Raw genomic sequence first — 19,274 nt, 5'->3', positions numbered from 1 at the left:
GCCCAGTGTCTCCATCAAAGGAATCAACAGGCAACCCATTTGAAACAGGTCACGCATCTCTTCCGTAAAAAGAGCAAACATAAGGAGAAAACATGGAACTACTATTTTAAAAGTATGTTGCCATTCGTGTTACTTTTACTTACTGTGTATTTGCTTTTCATATTTTTTTTTAACTATTTAGCTTTTTATTCTGAATATAAAAATTTTATCACTTCGTCTGTTCATACCGAATTTATAATTATCAATGTACTGTTATATAAATAGATAAAATAGATAAAGTCCTTTTCCTATATTCTATATTGAGGACCATTTGATAACTGTGAAGGTTAGTTTATATATGTTACCCTGGATAAGGAAACCGCTTGAGATATCAAATTTGCTTTAATCAAAACAAAATGTCAATTTTTTTTATATAACGGACGTGGTGGCTTAAGTTTATGATTAAAAAAATCACATAATAAAATTAATGGATAAAAAAGACATTATTAGGTAATGATTTGGACACATCAAAACTTCTATCAATATAATACTGTCTTTGTTTTTTTGTTCTAATGCTCATTCATGTATAACTACTAATCCATAAAAAGCACTTCATGAATGAAAAATTCAAATTGCGTTCCGGGTGATGGTGCTGAAATCCGTTGGGACCAGCTATTCTAAACAGAGCAGATTAAAAAAGCATTTATTCACAAAAGAAACTTACAGTTCTCTATATACCATTGTTTTTTAATTCTGTAAAAGGACGCACGTTTTTTCAGTACACGAATGAAAAACCGGCTGAAGACCATGCGGTGGAGTATTGAATTCTACGGTTGTTGAGGTAGGTTGGTTTAGCTTTACTTTCTTTTTCAATTTTAGTTAAAAAAACGCCACGGTTACCGGCTAAAATAACGTCAAATTCGCCCGTGTTAGAGTAAAAATTATAGTATTGATTTCTGTTTTACAGATTATACAAGATGTTTTCTTAAGCTTTCTTTCAGTTTTCTGAATCCGATCATGAGTGCACACGTCTTAGAATTCAGAGAAATAAAATCACAGAAATGGTAAATTTCAAATATATTTCTGAAACGATGCTTTTGTAACACAATGTTCATACTAAAAGCAGACGAAATTATGAAAACTATATGGAAATTATTCCACCGTGATTGGATTCACTAGTAAATTAAAAAATGCATATGTTGTTTTGTTTGGGTGCTATCTTCCGTTAATTTGCTTCATTGAAAATCACTCTACCGCCGAAGTTTAAATCAGCGTTCCCCCTGGACTGTGACTGAACGTAGAGCATGCTGTGTGTCACATGTATCGATTAAAAAAAAGGTTATAAGGTTATCTCTCGGCTATGGCAAGACATCAGGAGGCGATATAATACGAAGTTCTTGCCTAGATCACGATTAATAAGGCAAAAAGGCTATTATTTTTGTTATTGTAGAGCATTTCTGCGCATACAAGCACATCATTTCCTTGTGCAAGAGGCGAGCAGGTTTCAATCATTTTATCTATATATAGGTATTGCGCAACGATTCACGATAAATATAATTTAATATAATATAAATGAATATAATATATATTCCATGTAAGGAAAACAGTAACACAATATATGTGGTATGTGACATGGCTTAGTAGCCGGCTATTCAAAGCGACGGCAGGGAGAATGGTAAAAATTCATGAAGTATCTAGAGGGATTTCTCTAAATTTCTCTAAATCTTCTAAATATCAGCAAATTCAGTTATGGAGGTTTGAGTTTTTCATTTTAATATTGCACTATGATGTTTAGGCCCTGTTAGGAAAACAATAACACAATGCATGTGTGATGCAACATGGCTTAGTATTCGGCAAAGCGACATCAGGGAGAATGGTAAAAAAATCCTTAGGTATCTATATAACTCCGCGCTTAATCAATGATTGTTCTGAACGCTAAACAATGATTATTAATATGAAAATATCTATAATAATTTAGTATAAATCCACTCACGTACTATCACGAATCTCGCAATTTGATCGGCTCCCTTACTCGCTATCTATTGAGCCATAGATAGTGGTAGCGAAAAAGCCGGCGTTTTCTCGCCAAAAGCGATTATTTATTACTGAGAATTATTAAAATCGTAAGTTTTTCGAAGGTAGTATGTAAGTGGATTTATACTAAAACAATTAGACTACTCGTTCTCGTTTTCTATGAGTCAAATAAGCGCTACGCGCCTCGTTGACTATCTATTGACTCATAGAAAACTCGAACTCGTTAAGTATACAACGAACCATATGTTATTAGAGGAGAAAGTGCTGAAAAACGCAAGACTAGTTCCAGTACCGCGCGGTTAAACCAGCCTTTTTGTTTTAAAATGGCTGCTTTTTTACCGGCAAACTGTCATATTTCGACGAATGCTCAGAAAACTAGACCAAACCTAAGGCTATAATTTTTTACATGACTCCCTCATTATCAAACAAATCTGTCATTATTTGTTTAGTATGGTTTTAATGCTGTACAGTTAGTCAAAACAGCGACTGAAGTCAGCCTTTCGTACCTTTACTCGAACGAGTCAACACTACGATTGTGCTTGTTTTCGCCAGAACACACGCATGCGCATACGTTATTCAGCACCGTCGGCCGGCCACTAAATAGAGAGACGTTCGAGGCTTTAGAACCCCTTATAGATGCGCAGACGACGTCATATATAGCGTGTCATGAACAACAGTCACGCAACCCGACTGCGTTTGTTGTTGTGTGACTGTTGTTCACGACGAGCTCTGACGTCATCTGTGCATCTATTAGAAGACAGACGCAAAAAAAATGTTAAATATAAATAATATTGGAGGATGCTGTTGCGTGAACAAGAGTAACTGGGAATAAATAATTGGTGTTCGGAAAGACTTTGTAGGATGTTTGAGGTGCGCGGGGGTTTGTGGGAAGGATGATTGGTGTGCGTGTGACTTTCGGACGTTTTTATACTAGAGACATATCATGCTTCCAAACGACTTTGGGCAAAGGTTTTTAGTGCGTCCATTTACTCCGTCTAGTATATAGAGGGGCCTTGGACGCATCGTACGTCATGACGATGAATGATTTAGTTCGACTTAACGACGAACAAAAGCGCGAAGGTCGTCTGGACGCCTTTTAGTTCGTCTCGCCAATACCAGATAAACTATCCGGAAGACGCATTCTACTTCTTGGTGCACTATACGTCTTAACGCATTCATACGTCTCTAAGTATAAAAATGTTCTGGTTCGCGAGCAAGCTTGCCGGGAGGATGGTTTGGGATGAGCGTATGCTTTTGGGGGATATTTTGGGTGTGTAAAGGATAATAGAATGTGGGTTATGGTGATGGCTTGTGGGAAGGATTTTCAGATTTTTATGCTGCGCAAAGGAATATTCAAAGTTTGTGGGAAGGAAGGTGTACGATCACTTGTGGGTGGGTAGCCTGATTTGGGCGCGCGTGATGGTTTGCGGGAAGGATGGTGCGCGATCGCTTGTGGGAAGGGGTGCTTGGGCGCGCGTGATGGTTTGTGGGAAGCATTCTTGCACGAAGGCTTGTGGGAAAAGTATTAAGGATGCGTAGTTTGTATGTGGCATCTTCATAGCTGCACGCGGGTAGGAATATTGTATAGCATGTCATGCGGAGCATGTTTTCAGGATATCGAGTGTCTACTCTCTCCCTAGTCAGACCCAGGCTTGGAATGCGCGCTATTTCGCTATCGTCACACGACATGTCTGGGAAGTATTCTATATCGCCTAAGCGTCTTACCCTAATTACTTCTATCTGCACCGGGAACAGCTACATTCACAAGAACTAAACGTAATCTTTCGATATAGGACACCCTACAATAACGTCACGAAAATTTAAAGGGAAACATCGTGATACTCGAACTCAATCACGCATTTGTGTAGTGGTTCCTTATTCCTCTGAGAACGTGACATCGGGGATCGCCTTTTATGAGCTGTTTTATGTAGTGATGTTGATTTAACGTCGACGGCGCTGTTAAGGAATATAAGAAGCCCTAAAGGGTGAGTAGAAAATGTTGTGTCTTATTGCTAGTTTGACCTCTAAGTAAGCGAGTATGTTTATACTTCGACAGTGTAGTCGTGTAGTAGTACATTCTTTCTATTAGAATTGTAAGATTTCAATTTTCAGTTTAAAAAGCTATTGATAGGACCTTAGTATAAAGCAGTTAGTCCTGTTAGTGCTTTAGGTTTAGTTTCTTGTTATTGTATAGACGTAAAGGACTCTTAATTTAAAAGTGCTCTTAATTTAAGAGTCATTTCTATAAAGAAGTAGCGCCTTCGAGATAATATGACCAAAAATGGGGAGCTCCACATATACAAAAAAAATCTGCATTTTGATGAATAGAAAAATGTCAAAACCCGGCCTCTCTCTCACGCTGTGCCGAGCTTATAAAATTACTGATACAATATCTATAACGAAATATTACTATTTCAGTTTCGTTATCGGTTCAATTAACAATGAGAGAGCAGCCAATATTCCATTTTTGAATGCACTAAAGTGCGTCCACACTTCCTATCTTATCAAAATTTGGTATTAATAGCTTTACATTCTTAGTGTAATTTTTTTATATCAGGTCTTCTCATTAAATTCTTAAACCTACCCGATAAGAAAAAAAAACAATTTTGGTAAAAGCGTTTTCCTTTGATGTCAGTAAGACTATAGCAAAATATTTAATATATACAAGTATCATTGGCGCTTTATTGCACGTTTTTTTTTCTTTGGTAGTTTTGAGCTTGATTTTCAGTCTTTACAAAAAATGGCTGCACTAGTCGTGGGCATACGTTTACAAAAGCCGCTAACTAAAACTTTAGCTGCGTATCAAATGATATGATACAATAAGCGATTTCATCAACTGATCAATCGCCGATTTTTTACCCATATTAATATATTCCTTTTCGGGCCTTTAAATGTTGTAGCGCAATGAGCGATTGGATACACCCCGGTTTTTTTTTATCCTTTTTCATCCCTCAAGTCCATGTGGCGCATGCGCGCGTGAGTACATGTACTCTGTCTTTCCTCCTTGGCGTGAAAGGCCATCTTATTAGTCAAGTGTTTGTGTACCTTTATATGCGCAGTCGTGGCATTTAAATACAATAGTGACGTCAGCCGTGACCCTAACGCACTGAAAGAGACATAGTTGTGGCGGCGAGTTGTTGCATTGTTAGCTATTACTAAAATATATAAAATGTTGAGTATTTGTGATGTGCAAATTAGCATCGAAAAACATATGATCAATTGCGCTCCACTGACTGACTTTACGAGTCAGTGAGTGGATACGGACTTCTCCACGTAGTTAAAGATGGCCAATCACGCCGCCGTTTTACGCTCCAGCACATGACCGAGTGAATCAAAGAATCCATTTCCATCGGCTAATTAAAGCAAGTAACTGAGATCCTTTCAATCAAATATTGTTAATAAAGTATCAGACTTCAATCGTGCATTGTTATTTTGACGTTTTGTTTTGAATACACAGCTGTATTTTCAATTTGAAACAAACACAAAGGAATGGCTTATATTCTTTAACAAAGGATATGTAAACACTGTCACTGAAGATAGTACCACACGGCACAGTGTGTCCACAGTGGCTCTTTTACATCATTTATCACATCCCCAAATACAGGTGTAATGATGTTTAGTGAGAGATGAGACCGCCTTCCCGAGAAGACGAGTGATTCAAAGTCTCCAATCTAGGTTTTTACACCTCTAAAAAAAATCCGAAGTTGACCTGACCGGGGTTTATTCACTGATGGTCCTCTTGCTTGGGAGACAAAGGCCGTACCGCTGAGCTTTCATACCACTTACGAACGCCACTAATTTGTAATATTTGACGAAATATATATTTTTTTCAATTAAAATTAAAAATAAACATTGTTTTATATGTCCTTCAAAGATCAATGCTCGAATCACTTTGGCGTTTTCAGATTTCCCAGACTGCAATGCTAATTGCCATGGTAACCGCTAGCCAATGAGTTGACCCATGCCTGAGACGCAGTACAATGATGCTGTTGGAAGACTGGGGCCGACATTTGCTTACGTCACATTATTCGTCACCACCACCGCGCTGGTTGTCGGGATAATATGCAGATTTCTGAAGGTAAAGTCCAGCTTCGAATTCTACTATGCCGCCACTGGTCATAGGAACTAAGAACGCATAAATACCGTGCAAGCCTTGGTTTCATGCGAACGATTCGCAAATACCAGGGAGAAGATAAGAAAATCATAAAGTTTGTAGTTGTTATATTCTAAGCTCGAGAGGATTGTTGCTGTTGTGGCGCTTTTAATTTGCTTCAAACCGAGGCTCTCAATGTAACGCATACTTAGTCCGCCTTCCTGCGGGCATAGCGGAATTACAGGCGAAGGGTGCGCGCGTACCATAAAATATAAAACAAAATATAAACACATATAAAGCCATAAATTAGAATTTCTCGCAAAGAAGAGAAGTGCTCGAGCTGGGATGTTGGCTGGTCATTCAATTTCATTTCCTAAGCGAAATTAGTGTTGCTCTCGCTCGCTCGAGCAAATATGTACCGTATGTACCGTATGTATAGCAAAATATGTAATATGTTTTCACAATTTTACAAAAGTTTTATATTTTAAAACTAAATCGAAACTGTTTGCACCAAGGTGAAAAATAGCTTTCAAAGTTTGAAGTGGAGAAAGAGTTCAAATTGAAATGGAAAATGAGATAAAGCATAGCCTTATGGAGTCCAAAAAAGATAAATCAATGGAAATACCCACATGACATACTATAAAACTCTACCACAGACATGCAATAAAACCTTATTTTAAAAGTAATGTTGCTGCACCTGTTCAATCTGTTGGAGTTTCTCATAAATCTCATGCTCGAGGATCCAGTGTACTTTGCGGGCACTCCCAAAGGTCAGCCTTTGGGGACGCCCGCAAAGTACGCTGGATCCTAAAGCATGCATAAATCTTTGTCTTTCAGGAATTATGCAGACGACTAAAAAGGAAGCGAACGCGAAAAGTCTCGAAGATGTCCACCATCAGCGTCTCCAGTCATTCGGAACCCGTAAAGCTCCGCCGGGAAAGCTCTATACGGGGATCTTTACGCTCAATTCAGGAAAAACTGGTTTCCGCCAGTACCGAGACTTTGACGCCACGCGGCGTGACATTCCAATCACCAGCTTTCTCCATACCAAAGACACGCTCCAACGTCCTACAGCAACCGCTCCCGGAGTTCTCACAGAGTAGGACTGGGCCGAAGGATGATAAACGAATATCGTAAGTCAGACGGTTTATCCAGCGAGCTGAAAGGGGGGAGGGGATTTTTATCAAATTGAGATAACAACAAAGATTTGATTCAAAACTTTTTTTAACCATAAAACTCTTTAGGTCTTAGGTTGAGGCCCGGACCTCATCTCATGTAACGAGATGACTTCGACTCCGGTTGACCCCTTATAGTTGGTAGCTAACAAGACGATTAATCTTATGTATATATTTGAATAGAAATAAGTTTTGAGATAGATCTTGCAATCTTTTACCAGAGCTAAGGCCGATTTGAACATAATTGATCCATGGTCAGTGATTAACTACTCTGGAACCCACCCTGCGTTTTTCTCTGGACACGCCCCTGTAATTCGATGAGGCGAGGGTTGGTTGTAAGTAGTCTGCTCAAAATCAATTTTAAAGCAAGTGCCTCTTAATGTTTCTTCAATAGCCTGGTCGCCATGTATTTCACTGACGAACAACTCGCACTTGAGTCCATCGAACCCGATGAGTACAAGAATTTGGACCACACGGTTACCATAGGAACCGACCAGAATCTCGGACAGCTTAACTTCATCGTCAAATACTCGGACCGGACGCGTAAACTCACGGTGCACCTCATTTGCGGACGCGGCTTTCCTCCGCGTGACTTTTCTGGAAGTTTGGACACTTGCGTGACTATTGCGTTACTTCCGGACCGCACGAACCGGAAACAGACTGCAATCCATCGTCGTTCCACGAGCCCTTTGTATAATGAGACATTCGTGTTCAGGATCACTGCGGACGAGGATGTCTATTCTATGAGTTTGTTATTTGTGACGTTTTATTATGACCAGTATTCGCATAGTCACGTGCTAGGCGAGGAACAAGTGCCGTTAGTAGCATTCCATCTTGGTGATGAGACCATGCTCAGATGCTTTCTGCGGGAGTCTTCGGTGAGTCAGGTAACCCCTTACTAATGGGGGAGGGGTGAGTAAGCTGATGGGTCTCTATTCACTGTTATTATCTCTATCGTCGTCATCATCATCTTTTTTGTAACAATTACCACAACCCCTTACTAATGGAGGTAGGGGTGAGTAAGTTGATTGGTCTATATTCACTGATATCGTCTCTATCGTTGTCATCATCATCTTTTTTGTAACAATCATCACCACTACCATCATCATCACCACCACCAGCATCATCACCATCACCGCACCATCACCATCATCACCACGAGCACCACCATTATCATCCTCATCAACATCACCATCATCACCATCATCATAATCATTATCACCATTATCATCATCACCTCTATCATTATCATCATTATTATTTTTATTACACCATCATCATTATCATCATCACCATTATCATAGACAACAACAGCAACAACAACAACATAATCGGTATTTGCTGTTGTTCTAGACGCAGAGCTCGTCCCTCGTGTCGGCCATACAGAGCATGTCACATGCACTTGTCGGAGATATTCTCATTTCATTGCTCTACACCACGAAAGAACAGACCTTGAACGTGTCAATCATGAAGGCAAGCAACCTTTCAACGAGCTTGGCTGCGTCAAATGGTAAGAGTAAGTTTGACTCATATTCCCTGAATGCTTTAGTTAGTTACTAGGGCAAATGAACTTTTCGCGCCACTTTATCATTAAGATCGATTTACAAGGGCAGACGCGTAGCTAGGGGTGGGATCTTCCAAACGATAAAATAAACTAATTGTATCGGCAATTGATAATAATACGTAAGAAAAATCGTGAGTTTAATCGATTTTTGTAATTCATATGATTAAAATGGATCGATAATGATCTTCCGAGCAAATTGAAATCAATTCATTAAGATAACCTTTTGATTTCAATATATATAGAGTGATTTTTGCTAAAACGTGTTTTATCGACTGAACAGGTAGGAAATGAGCACAGAGTCCCCAACCTACCCCCCCTCTCTTCCTCGTCAAAAGCAGACTTTTCTATGACTCTGCACCCCCTCTTAGCCAATCCACGCCCCTGCACCCCCTGGGTGGATATAGCTTGTCAGTCTAAAATGGTAGATGAATAATAAGAAAGCGAAAACACTCACTTCCTAAATGCGTTTCCTCGGACAGATGTTCATCAAACGCTGAATTCTGTTTCGATCAAGTACGTTCATGAGGGAGAGTGCCCTCCCCTCCCCTCAGCAAATCCTGGTTACGCGGCAATATACAGTATAAAGTCCCGTTAAACCGAGCGTCAACTCGGACTAAGCTTAAGCATATTCTCTTTTTTTCTCGTTATCAGAAAAGCTCTACGTAAAGGCTGTGTTTTCTCATGAAGGTCAAAAAGTCGGCAAACGCAAGACTGAACTACACGAGGTCGGAACTAAGTACACAGTATTCAACGAAATACTGCTATTCCGAGTTCCACGAGAGACTCTCGAACGAGCGACGCTCACAGTCTCGCTTAATCGATACAACGTCGTCGGCAAGTCGTCCACGATCGGAGAAGTCGCCTTTAGCCCGATGTCAAAGGGACCAGAGGCTGCTCACTGGAATGACATGCTCACGAGGGCTGGTGTCCCTACGGCAATGTGGCATGTGTTGAGGGGGTTTAAGTTTAGAGAGAAAGAGGGGCACAAACCTATCAGTCGATAGCCTTCGCTAACATATCAATATTTGGGTGACCTTCAAACCTGCTCGGTCAATCTCTTGGAGGCCTGGGTCTCAGGGCATTTCAAGACTAGTGAGATAAAGATTTGACCAAGCGATCAATTTTTTCTTGACAAATTCTCGCCGCGAGTCTCAAATTGACAGGAATCAGCATTTTTCACCATGTTTTCTGGAGATTAGGGAGCAAAAAAAGTTTAGCTCTTCTAAATATGGGCACCAATGCCCATATAAGGTAATACAAACGAAGGACACTATCCATGGGGAATATGTTTGATATCATATCAAACATATTCCCCACGGATAGTGTCCTTCGTATGCATTGCCTTATATGGGCATTGATGCCCATATTTAGAAAAGCTAAAATTTTCCCGCTCCCTGATCTCCAGAAAACATGGTGAAAAATGCTGATTCCTGTCAATTTGAGACCCGAGGCAAAAATGTGTCAAAAAAAACTTTATCGCTTGGTCAAATCTTTATCACACAAGCCTTGAAAAGCCCTTAGACCCAGGCCTCCAAGAGATTGGCCGAGCGAGTTTTAAGGTCACCCAAATATTGATATGGAGAGGACAGGGGCCCGTTTCTTGAAACACCCTAGAATTCACGGGCCCGAAAACGTTTTATTCCCTAAATTTGAAAACTGGCTAATTCCTATAAAATTTATGGTATCTAAATGTGTTGAAATATAGTCAAACATCGTATTTTACCACAAAGATTCACGTGAAGGATGGTCCTCTTTATAGATTTAAATATTTTGATCTTTCCCGAACTTATCGGGCCCGACATTTACATGGCTAAAATATTAAGAAAGTTTTTGGGACCTCGCAGTCTTTTTGGTATCAGCAAAACTTCGAAAATAGCCCTTTTGAGCGTAATCATTTGGAATACGAACCAAGAGGAAGTTCAAACTGTTCTAAAACATGAAAGAGGGTCTCCAAAAGGAAAACATACGAAATTTTGGCAAAAAATGCAAAATAAAGTTTTAGGACACGAAAATCCTCAAGTGTTTCGAGAAACGGGCGCCAGGCCTGTAGACTGATGAGGGGGAGAGGGGGGGGGGGGGGGGGGGAGGAGGCGCGGTTTCTTATGACTACAGTATACAATTGGACTTATAATGGAGAACCTGGAAAACGCACTCCTCCCTCTCCCCCTCGCCCAAATCTGAAAAAAACAATATGAAATCCCACAAAGGAACAGCTTTTTCATTATTCTTAAACACGCCAAAAATGGTATAAAAGGCTGTTGCAAAGCACATTTTTTGCGATGTGTACAAGGAAAAGAAATTTGTAAGATAGAAATTTTTTATTTGTTGAAACAACCTTTTTAGCAAAAGCCATATGGTACCGATAATAAAACATCTACATCTATATCATCTACGGGTCTGTAGATACCCATTACAGTCGCTGTAACCTCGATAAAGGGGCTTGAGTTATGGTCAAAGAAGTACAAAACTTTGCTTTTATATGTCGTTATTGCTGTGAAATTGCTTTGACTTCCTCGAAGACGTAATATCGCGTGAGTGATACCCCCCCCCCCTTCCCCTCACTTGCCTCAAAACAACAGTTTGCTAACTGCGTTAGCACAATTTTCACGGTCTTTGAGGCAAAATCCAGTCCAGAATCCAGCGAGTTGAATCCGCATGTTTCGTTTGATTTCGACAATAAGCACTGGGCGGCCAAACGATTATACCTTTTAGTCATATGAGCGACTTTCCAGATTTTTAATTTTCATTTTCTTTTTAAAATAAATGGCGATAAAAACGTTGTGAGTGCGACAATTATGATTCGCTAGACACAAATTTTAATTTTATAATTAATTTAACCCTATTCCTCCGGGAAAATTGCTATAGCTTCTGAACCATAGCAGCTAAGAGGCAAAAGCTTGGTGGCTTTTCCTAAAATCTATCTGCGGACGTTTTGATGCCATTGACATGTCGAGGAGACGCTGCATGTTACCATGGCAACCGTATAGGTGTCCCAAAAACTGAAAAGATGTGAATTTTTCATATTTTGGACCTGTTTCTCAGATTTAAATGTCTCTTTTGACTTTATAAGTTTGTTTAGGTGACAAGTTTCACAACAACGCTATGATTTTTTTTTACCTCGGATATTTGGGGGGGGAGGGGTGAGTAAATTTTGCTCTAATCATATAGGGACGCGTGACATATAGGGACGTTCGTCAAAATTACCTATACGGACGCTCATAACAAGCCATTGAGCGCCTGACATATAGGGACGTTACGAATGCGAGTCCGTGGGAAACAAGGGGGAACACACTGATCAATTTAGTCTTCATGGGGAGGGGAGGGTGGGTGACAAAAGTACACATGACCTATACGGACGCTCATAACAAGCCACTGAGCGCCTGACATATAGGGACGTTACGAATACGAGTCCGTGGGAAACAAGGGGGGACACACTGATCAATTTATACTTTGTGGCAGGGGATGGTGGGTGACAAAAGTACACATGACCTATACGGACGATCATAACAACCAACTGAGCGCCTGACATATAGAGACGTTATACGAATACGAGTCCGTGGGAGACAAGGGGGAACACACTGATCAATTTATACTTTGTAGGGAAGGGAGGTTGGGTGACAAAAGTACACATGATCTGTACGGACGCTCATAACAAGCCACTGAACGCCTGACATATAGAGACGTTATACGAATACGAGTCCGTGGGAGACAAGGGGGAACACACTGATCAATTTAGTCTTTGTAGGGAGGGGAGGTTGGGTGACAAAAGTACACATGACCTATACGGACGCGCATAACAAACCACTGAGCGCCTGAAATATAGGGACGTTACGAATACGAGTCCGTGGGAAACATGGGGGAACACAGTGACCAATTTATACTTATAGGGAGGGGAGGGTGGGTGACAAAAGTACACATGACCTATACGGATGCTCATAACAAGCCACTGAGCGCCTGACATATAGGGACGTTACGAATACGAGTCCGTGGGAAACAAGGGGGAACACACTGATCAATTTATACTTTATAGGGAGGGGAGGGTGGGTGACAAAAGTACACATGACCTATACGGACGCTCATAACAAGCCACTGAGCGCCTGACATATAGGGACGTTACGAATACGAGTCCGTGGGAAACAAGGGGGGACACACTGATCAATTTATACTTTGTGGCAGGGGATGGTGGGTGACAAAAGTACACATGTTTTTTTATTCTCATGCAAGAGATTGTTTGAATCATAATGATTTAGTGAGCTACTTTCAGAAATTTAATGATGAAAATAATTTTTAAGTTGAACTCAATGATACTCAATGATAATTAACATGTAATCTTTTAGAGTGCAATTTTCTGAAGTAACATTTTTTTGGAAAGATGTTACAGAAAAATTGAATATTTTTGCCAACTCGAAGAATAGTGGTAAAACAAAAACAACACATGGCAGGAATATGTTGTTAAATTGTTTATTTGTGACAAGGGTAATTACAAATATGTCTCACAACGATAAGCTATCTTTAGAAAGCAGAAAGGGTTGGTAATTTCTTGCCAACTCAGCTAGTTGTAATGGCTAAATAACTACTTTTTTTGCGAAGTAAATGTAGTCAGATATTTCTGACCAACCTAGCTGATTGTCATGGCTACTAAGGCCTTTTTTTGCCAAGGAAAAGTGGTCAGAAAATTCTAGCCAACCTAGCTGATTTTCATGGCTTAGGCCCTTTTTTTGCCAAGGAAAAGTGATGAGCTGGTTATGGCTATGACCATTTCTTTTGCAAAAATTAGTAAGAAAATAGAGTTGAAGATGATGGCAGAAGTCGCTGGTAAAATACCAACTTACTGCTGCTATGTTTGCCATAGTTAATTCATCCAATACAAGTTTCTATTATTTTAAAATATATTGTAATCTTATTTTACCTAAACTACTTTTACAGAGCCCATTGTCATTCCAAGTCAATACATAACCGCCACACATAAACCATGATATATAGCATAAATCATGAATGAACAGCAGTGTTCAAATATTGCAAACTTTCCTCCGCTTGAAGACTATTTCCGTCTTTTGCTTCTTCGATTCCTTTTCAGTTTAGCAGTGCGACCAGGGATTTTACTAAAACGGGGAACGAGGAGCGGGGAACAGGGAGCGGGGAACAGGGAACGAGTGATCGCCGGCTATCGACAAATCCAAGATGGCGTCCTGCTGTGCTGTCAAAAAAGCAACACCAAAACGTTTTCTTTCTTTCCGGGTAAGCATTTATACATGATAACAAAATATAATCAAATATGATATAATATGAAATAAAAAAAGATGTATGTTCTGATAATTCTAACAGCCCACATTCCGGCACAAGACAATACGAAAGCAGACTCAAAACACTCGAAAACAAAAACGCAATAAATAAGTCAATAGAAACAATACAAACACGCTCGTTAAAAATCCTTAATAATTTTCTGTTGGTCAATGCATTAAACCATTTATTTGATAAAAAAGTGCAAAATAAATTTTTTTAGAAGAATTTATGTACTTATACTTACCTCAAGAAAGGCAAAAATATATTAACAGAAATGGGTCAAGCATGTACTAAACAGAGCATGCTTTCAAGTGTGTGGCTTACTGTTTAGGAATGAACCAGGTATAAATCAGATCCCTGTTCCCCGCTCCCTGTTCCCCGCTCCCTGTTCCCCGCTCCCCGTTCCCCGCTCCCCGTTCCCCGTTTTAGTAACATCCTTCAAAAGCCTCACGAGAAGAAATGAGGGGGGACACACTGCCTGCTTGATGAATGACAGCTATCGATCATATAACTTTGGTCACAAACTTCAACTCTGTCAGCTCAGCAACTCTGATCACGTGGAACATCCGGGGGACCTGGTACCGAAAGAGAATTTCATGTACCGTGGAACCATGGTAATGAAAAAAGCGTGCAAGCATTTATATAGTGCCTATTACACAGTTTTTAAGCGCTTTATATTTTAAATCCTAATACGTATTAAGAATTTCAATGTTTCAGGCACGCATCCAGAGCGGAATGGGGGAGGGCGAGGGATCCTTACCCCACCCTGCTAATATGACGAAGTGGGTTCGACTGCGGTCGACCCCTTCGTTCGTAGTTAAGAAGACGGTTAATTTCGTGTGTATATTTGACGAGATCGAGCACACGAGAGCCCTGGTCATATCCATACGCTTACAAACGAGATCCTAGGAGTACTACTCGCCTAATGGTTTTTGGTTAAATAAATTATTCTGTTTAATTATCAAAAATCCCCTAATGATTCCAATCAATAGACTACTTTTGTGATTGCCGTGAATTACCGTATTTACCCGCGTATAAGACCCACACTATGAAATAGAATAAAAAGTCAATATTCACATGTTTAAAACTTGCATTGCGCGCTACAACAATTTCAGAAAGAAATGCCACAAAAGCAAATTTGCTTTCGAGTAGTGAACAATTCACTATTATCCATTTTTGTTTTGCAGAATGCGTGCGCATCTGGAATCTGTCCAGCGGGCTCACTCTGGCAAGCGGATTTCGTCACAAACTCGTACACATGCGTATGCCCTGCTGACAACCCATACTGCTTAGCGGGTAAGTTAGCTCTTTCATCATTATTGTGTGCCTTGGTAAAATGCCTTATCAGGGAAGGGAGGGGGAGACGGGGAGGGCTGATTACCCTTTTTCACGAAGATGACAGTCAAATAGCAATATGTGACGACAACTTTTGCCACTAACATATTAGCGGACAAGAGAGGTGGCGACAGCGTGAGTCCGAGCAGGGAAACAACACTATAGAAGAAATACCATCTTTAATAGATTGAACTTTGTTCCTACCTTCTTTCTCCAGTGGCTTCAGCTAATTCTAATTTATGGCTCCAGCTAACTCTGCTAACTCTGTTTTACAACGCTCTTCTTTTATGCCTCTCGTTAACCAATGATGTTATCACACATCCATATCAAGCACGTAAACACCTGCACGTGATTCCTCACATTATCACGTGAGACATTTCAGTATCAGTATCACAGTATCACGCACTAGAGTAGTTTGTGCCAGGACAATCACCCGTGAGGCACATGCGTTGCCATCGTAATAACCAGTTGACTGACTGACTGTGCATTCAAGCGCAATGGAGAAAATTGCCCTTACATATAGATTGGAGCACTTATAAATTCGACTATATGACTTTTACTGGTAATGACAGTGAGACTCTTTAGTGAAAAAGATCTTCTGTTCTGGTGCGACTGCGATCATGACGTGCAGCGGTGGCTCCAACCTTTACATTCATTGGGCGCTTTATGGCAGAACATCTACCAAACCATTCAGAGATATGCATGAATGAAGACCCAAAGGGGTTTAGAAGAGTACGGGAAATGTGCCAAGGAAAGGAGTTCTCTTTCACCATACTCCACATTATGCCCTTATTATGCGTACTTCCTTGCGCATGCGCAGATTGCCACGTTTTAAAGAAACCAGTGTTATGCAAATTAACATGGTATAAAACCCCGCGTACTGCAAGACCATGCCTCTTCTTCTTTCGTGCTTGCGCACAAAGGTAAGCCCACGTTGGGCTTACCTTTGTGAGAGTGTTATTGGATGACCTCTTTGGCACATTATGGGAAACCAAAGTTTTTGGGTTCCGGGGGAAGTATGGTTGCAAAACTGTAGTTTTCCAAACAATAGCCGTCTGTGTCCGTGCTTGCATGTAAAGCATTATCTTGACAGGACAAAGTCTATTAGGTCCTGTGACAAGTTGTTTATTTCGTATTGTAAACCGTATAAGTGTGTTACCCCTAGCACTATTGCGAGATGGCTCAAGGCTGTACTTAAATGTGCTAACATAGATACTTCTATTTTCAAGGCCCATAGTTACCGTAGTGCTGTAACACCTAAGGCTTTTTTCAAGGGTGCATCGGTAGCTGATATCATGAAATTGGCTGATTGGTCAAGACAGTGCACATTTAATAAGTTTTACAATAAGCCTATTGCCTTTTCTGACACGTCGGTCAGTATGCTAGCTTTTAGACTTTAGACTTTTTTATTGTATCAAATTGTTATTTATAGTAGGTGTGACTGATCCGCAAATAGACGAGCTAATCGAGACGGATCAGTCACTTACTTATTTACATAAATATTAAATATAATTGTATAAGCAAAGTTAAGTGAGAACTAGTATATTATGAAAATTTGAAAAATTTTGGGAGAAAAATGAAAATTTGAATAAACACTTCTGGTCTTAAAGAAAAAAGAGCATTAACAGCATTATTTATCTGATGATAAAAAAGGGAAAAAACAAAGCAAACATAAGTATGTGAGTTTATGATGCCAATAAATTGTGATTTTTCAAAGCTGTGCTAATTTCGCAGACATCAATATAGTCGTCATATTTAATAAGGATATCAACAAGGGCTGAACGCAGTTTTGTTTTAAACTGTTTTTTGGAGGACTCTCTCAATGACTGTGGCAGCTCATTCCACACCCTTGCGCCTACTCTTGAAAAAGAATTTCGCTGGATTTCAAGTCTAGATTTTTGTATGTAGAATTTATTCGAGGTTGATGATCGTGTATTGTAAGAATGAACGCTTTTGGTATCCGTGAAAAGGTTTAGAATATTGGGTGGGGCGGTTCCATTTCGGGTATCATACATAAGATGACACACCGATTCAAAATATAACGACTGTATGGGTAAAATATTAGTTCTAGCGAAATAGGGGACCGCATGATCACTTTTTTTAGCAAAAAACATAAAGCGCAGAGCACGTTTTTGTAAGTATAGAATTTTGTTCAAGTAACACTTACTGGCATGAAATGTGGGGCAAGATTAAGGACTGGTAGATATGAAGTAGGGTTTTGGTTGGGACAAAATGTCGCAGTTTAGCTATCAATCCCACAGTTCTGCTTATCTTTGTTGTAATATGCTCAATGTGGTATTTGAAGGTGAGATTTTTGTCAATTAGTAGCGTTGTTAGCTAGCTAGCGTTAGCTAGCTAGTTAGTTAGCTAGCGTTGTCCTAGCCCTTTACGCCTATTAAATAATGAGGTGTATGTTTTTTCTGTGTGTTTATTTGACATCTCTCTTTGAAATCGTATAATAAGGGCATAATGTGGAGTATGGTGAAAGAGAATTTTAAATTAGACAAGAGGTAGACTTACCTTGAAGGATAATTGTAATTCTCTGAGCCATACGGAACATTGTGACCTTATTAGGTACCCACCCTTTTCATTTGCGCCACTAAGTCTAGCTGTCTGTGGCCCACCCTCCATTCGATGGCAACTATGGTGCATTTTTTTGTTACACTCAAGAAGAAGAGGCATGGTCTTGCTGTACGCGGGGTTTTATACCATGTTAATTTGCATAACAATGGTTTCTTTAAAACGTGGCAATCTGCGCATGCGCAAGGAAGTACGCATAATAAGGTCATAATGTTCCGTATGGCTCAGAGAATTACAATTATCCTTCAAGGTAAGTCTACCTCTTGTCTAATTTAAAATTTTGCAGTTTTCCTGTTGATACTTGAATACGACCCGTGCTTCATGATTCAAAATTATCTTGAAGTGATTTATGAGTGCAAGTCTAAGTAGTTGATACGTTACTTGAATACGACCCGTGCTTCATGATTCGAAAATATCTTGAAGTGATTTATGAGTGCAAGTCTAAGTAGTTGATACGTTACTTGAATACGACCCGTGCTTCATGATTCGAAAATATCTTGAAGTGATTTATGAGTGCAAGTCTAAGTTGTAAATGTGGACTTTAAAAGCACACTAGCATACACACATTGGCACCAGTCGGGCCGAGACGGGACGCTAGCACAGTCTATTACCCGTGCAGTTCGGCAACCATGGACAGCTGTTTCTTCCTTATTAGGACTCGTCAGCATGGCATAGCCGGTTTGCCTCAGTTAAACTTCATCTGCAATGAACTGCAGGGCGATTTCGACTCGAACGAAGTGCTTTTAGCCACAGCTTAGATTCATGTGGGATCTAGAGCTGCGACCGGGCTAGCGTGATGCTAATTGTGCGGATCACGCATGCGACCTTTGCTAGTCTAAAACTCCGTCGGATAGCCAAACTCCTTGCGAGTATGTATACATAAATGTGGACTTTAAAAGCACACTAGCATACACACATTGGCACCAGTCGGGCCAAGACGGGACGCTAGCACAGTCTATTACCCGTGCAGTTCGGCAACCAGCTGTTTCGTCCTTATTAGAAGTCCACATCTAATTAGTAAGTAAACCTCTACCAGGCGATTAGTACAGTGATTTTAAATGTACTTGTGACTTTCGTTAATAAATTTCTAAGCCGCTTTCCTGACTTCGGTTATTCAATCAAGCGGAATTTTTGGTGCTCTTTGATTGATCAGTACCTTACGGAGAGGTATAAATGGAAACCATTTCAGGGCTTACCAATAAATTCTCGAGGATTTCGAATGACGGAAGCC

At 40.1% G+C, this 19,274-nt stretch overlaps 1 protein-coding gene across 1 annotated transcript; it reads left to right on the top strand.

The window, feature by feature from the left end:
* Nucleotides 1–3,586: 3,586 nt before the first annotated feature.
* LOC5509273 (synaptotagmin-C) lies at nt 3,587–16,493 on the top strand. The gene is made up of 7 exons (XM_032378192.2): nt 3,587–3,998; nt 5,919–6,091; nt 6,944–7,239; nt 7,676–8,168; nt 8,635–8,791; nt 9,497–9,735; nt 16,417–16,493. The coding sequence occupies exons 2-7, from the start codon at nt 5,975–5,977 to the stop codon at nt 16,429–16,431; spliced, it is 1,317 nt and encodes a 438-aa protein (XP_032234083.2). The 5' UTR covers nt 3,587–3,998; nt 5,919–5,974; the 3' UTR covers nt 16,432–16,493.
* The last annotated feature ends 2,781 nt before the right edge of the window (nt 16,494–19,274 follow it).

This window comes from Nematostella vectensis, chromosome 15 (assembly GCF_932526225.1).
Source record: "Nematostella vectensis chromosome 15, jaNemVect1.1, whole genome shotgun sequence".
Taxonomy (NCBI): Eukaryota; Metazoa; Cnidaria; class Anthozoa; order Actiniaria; family Edwardsiidae; genus Nematostella; species Nematostella vectensis.
Note: the sequence above shows the minus strand (reverse complement) of the source record. Positions and strands in the feature narration are given on the sequence as shown.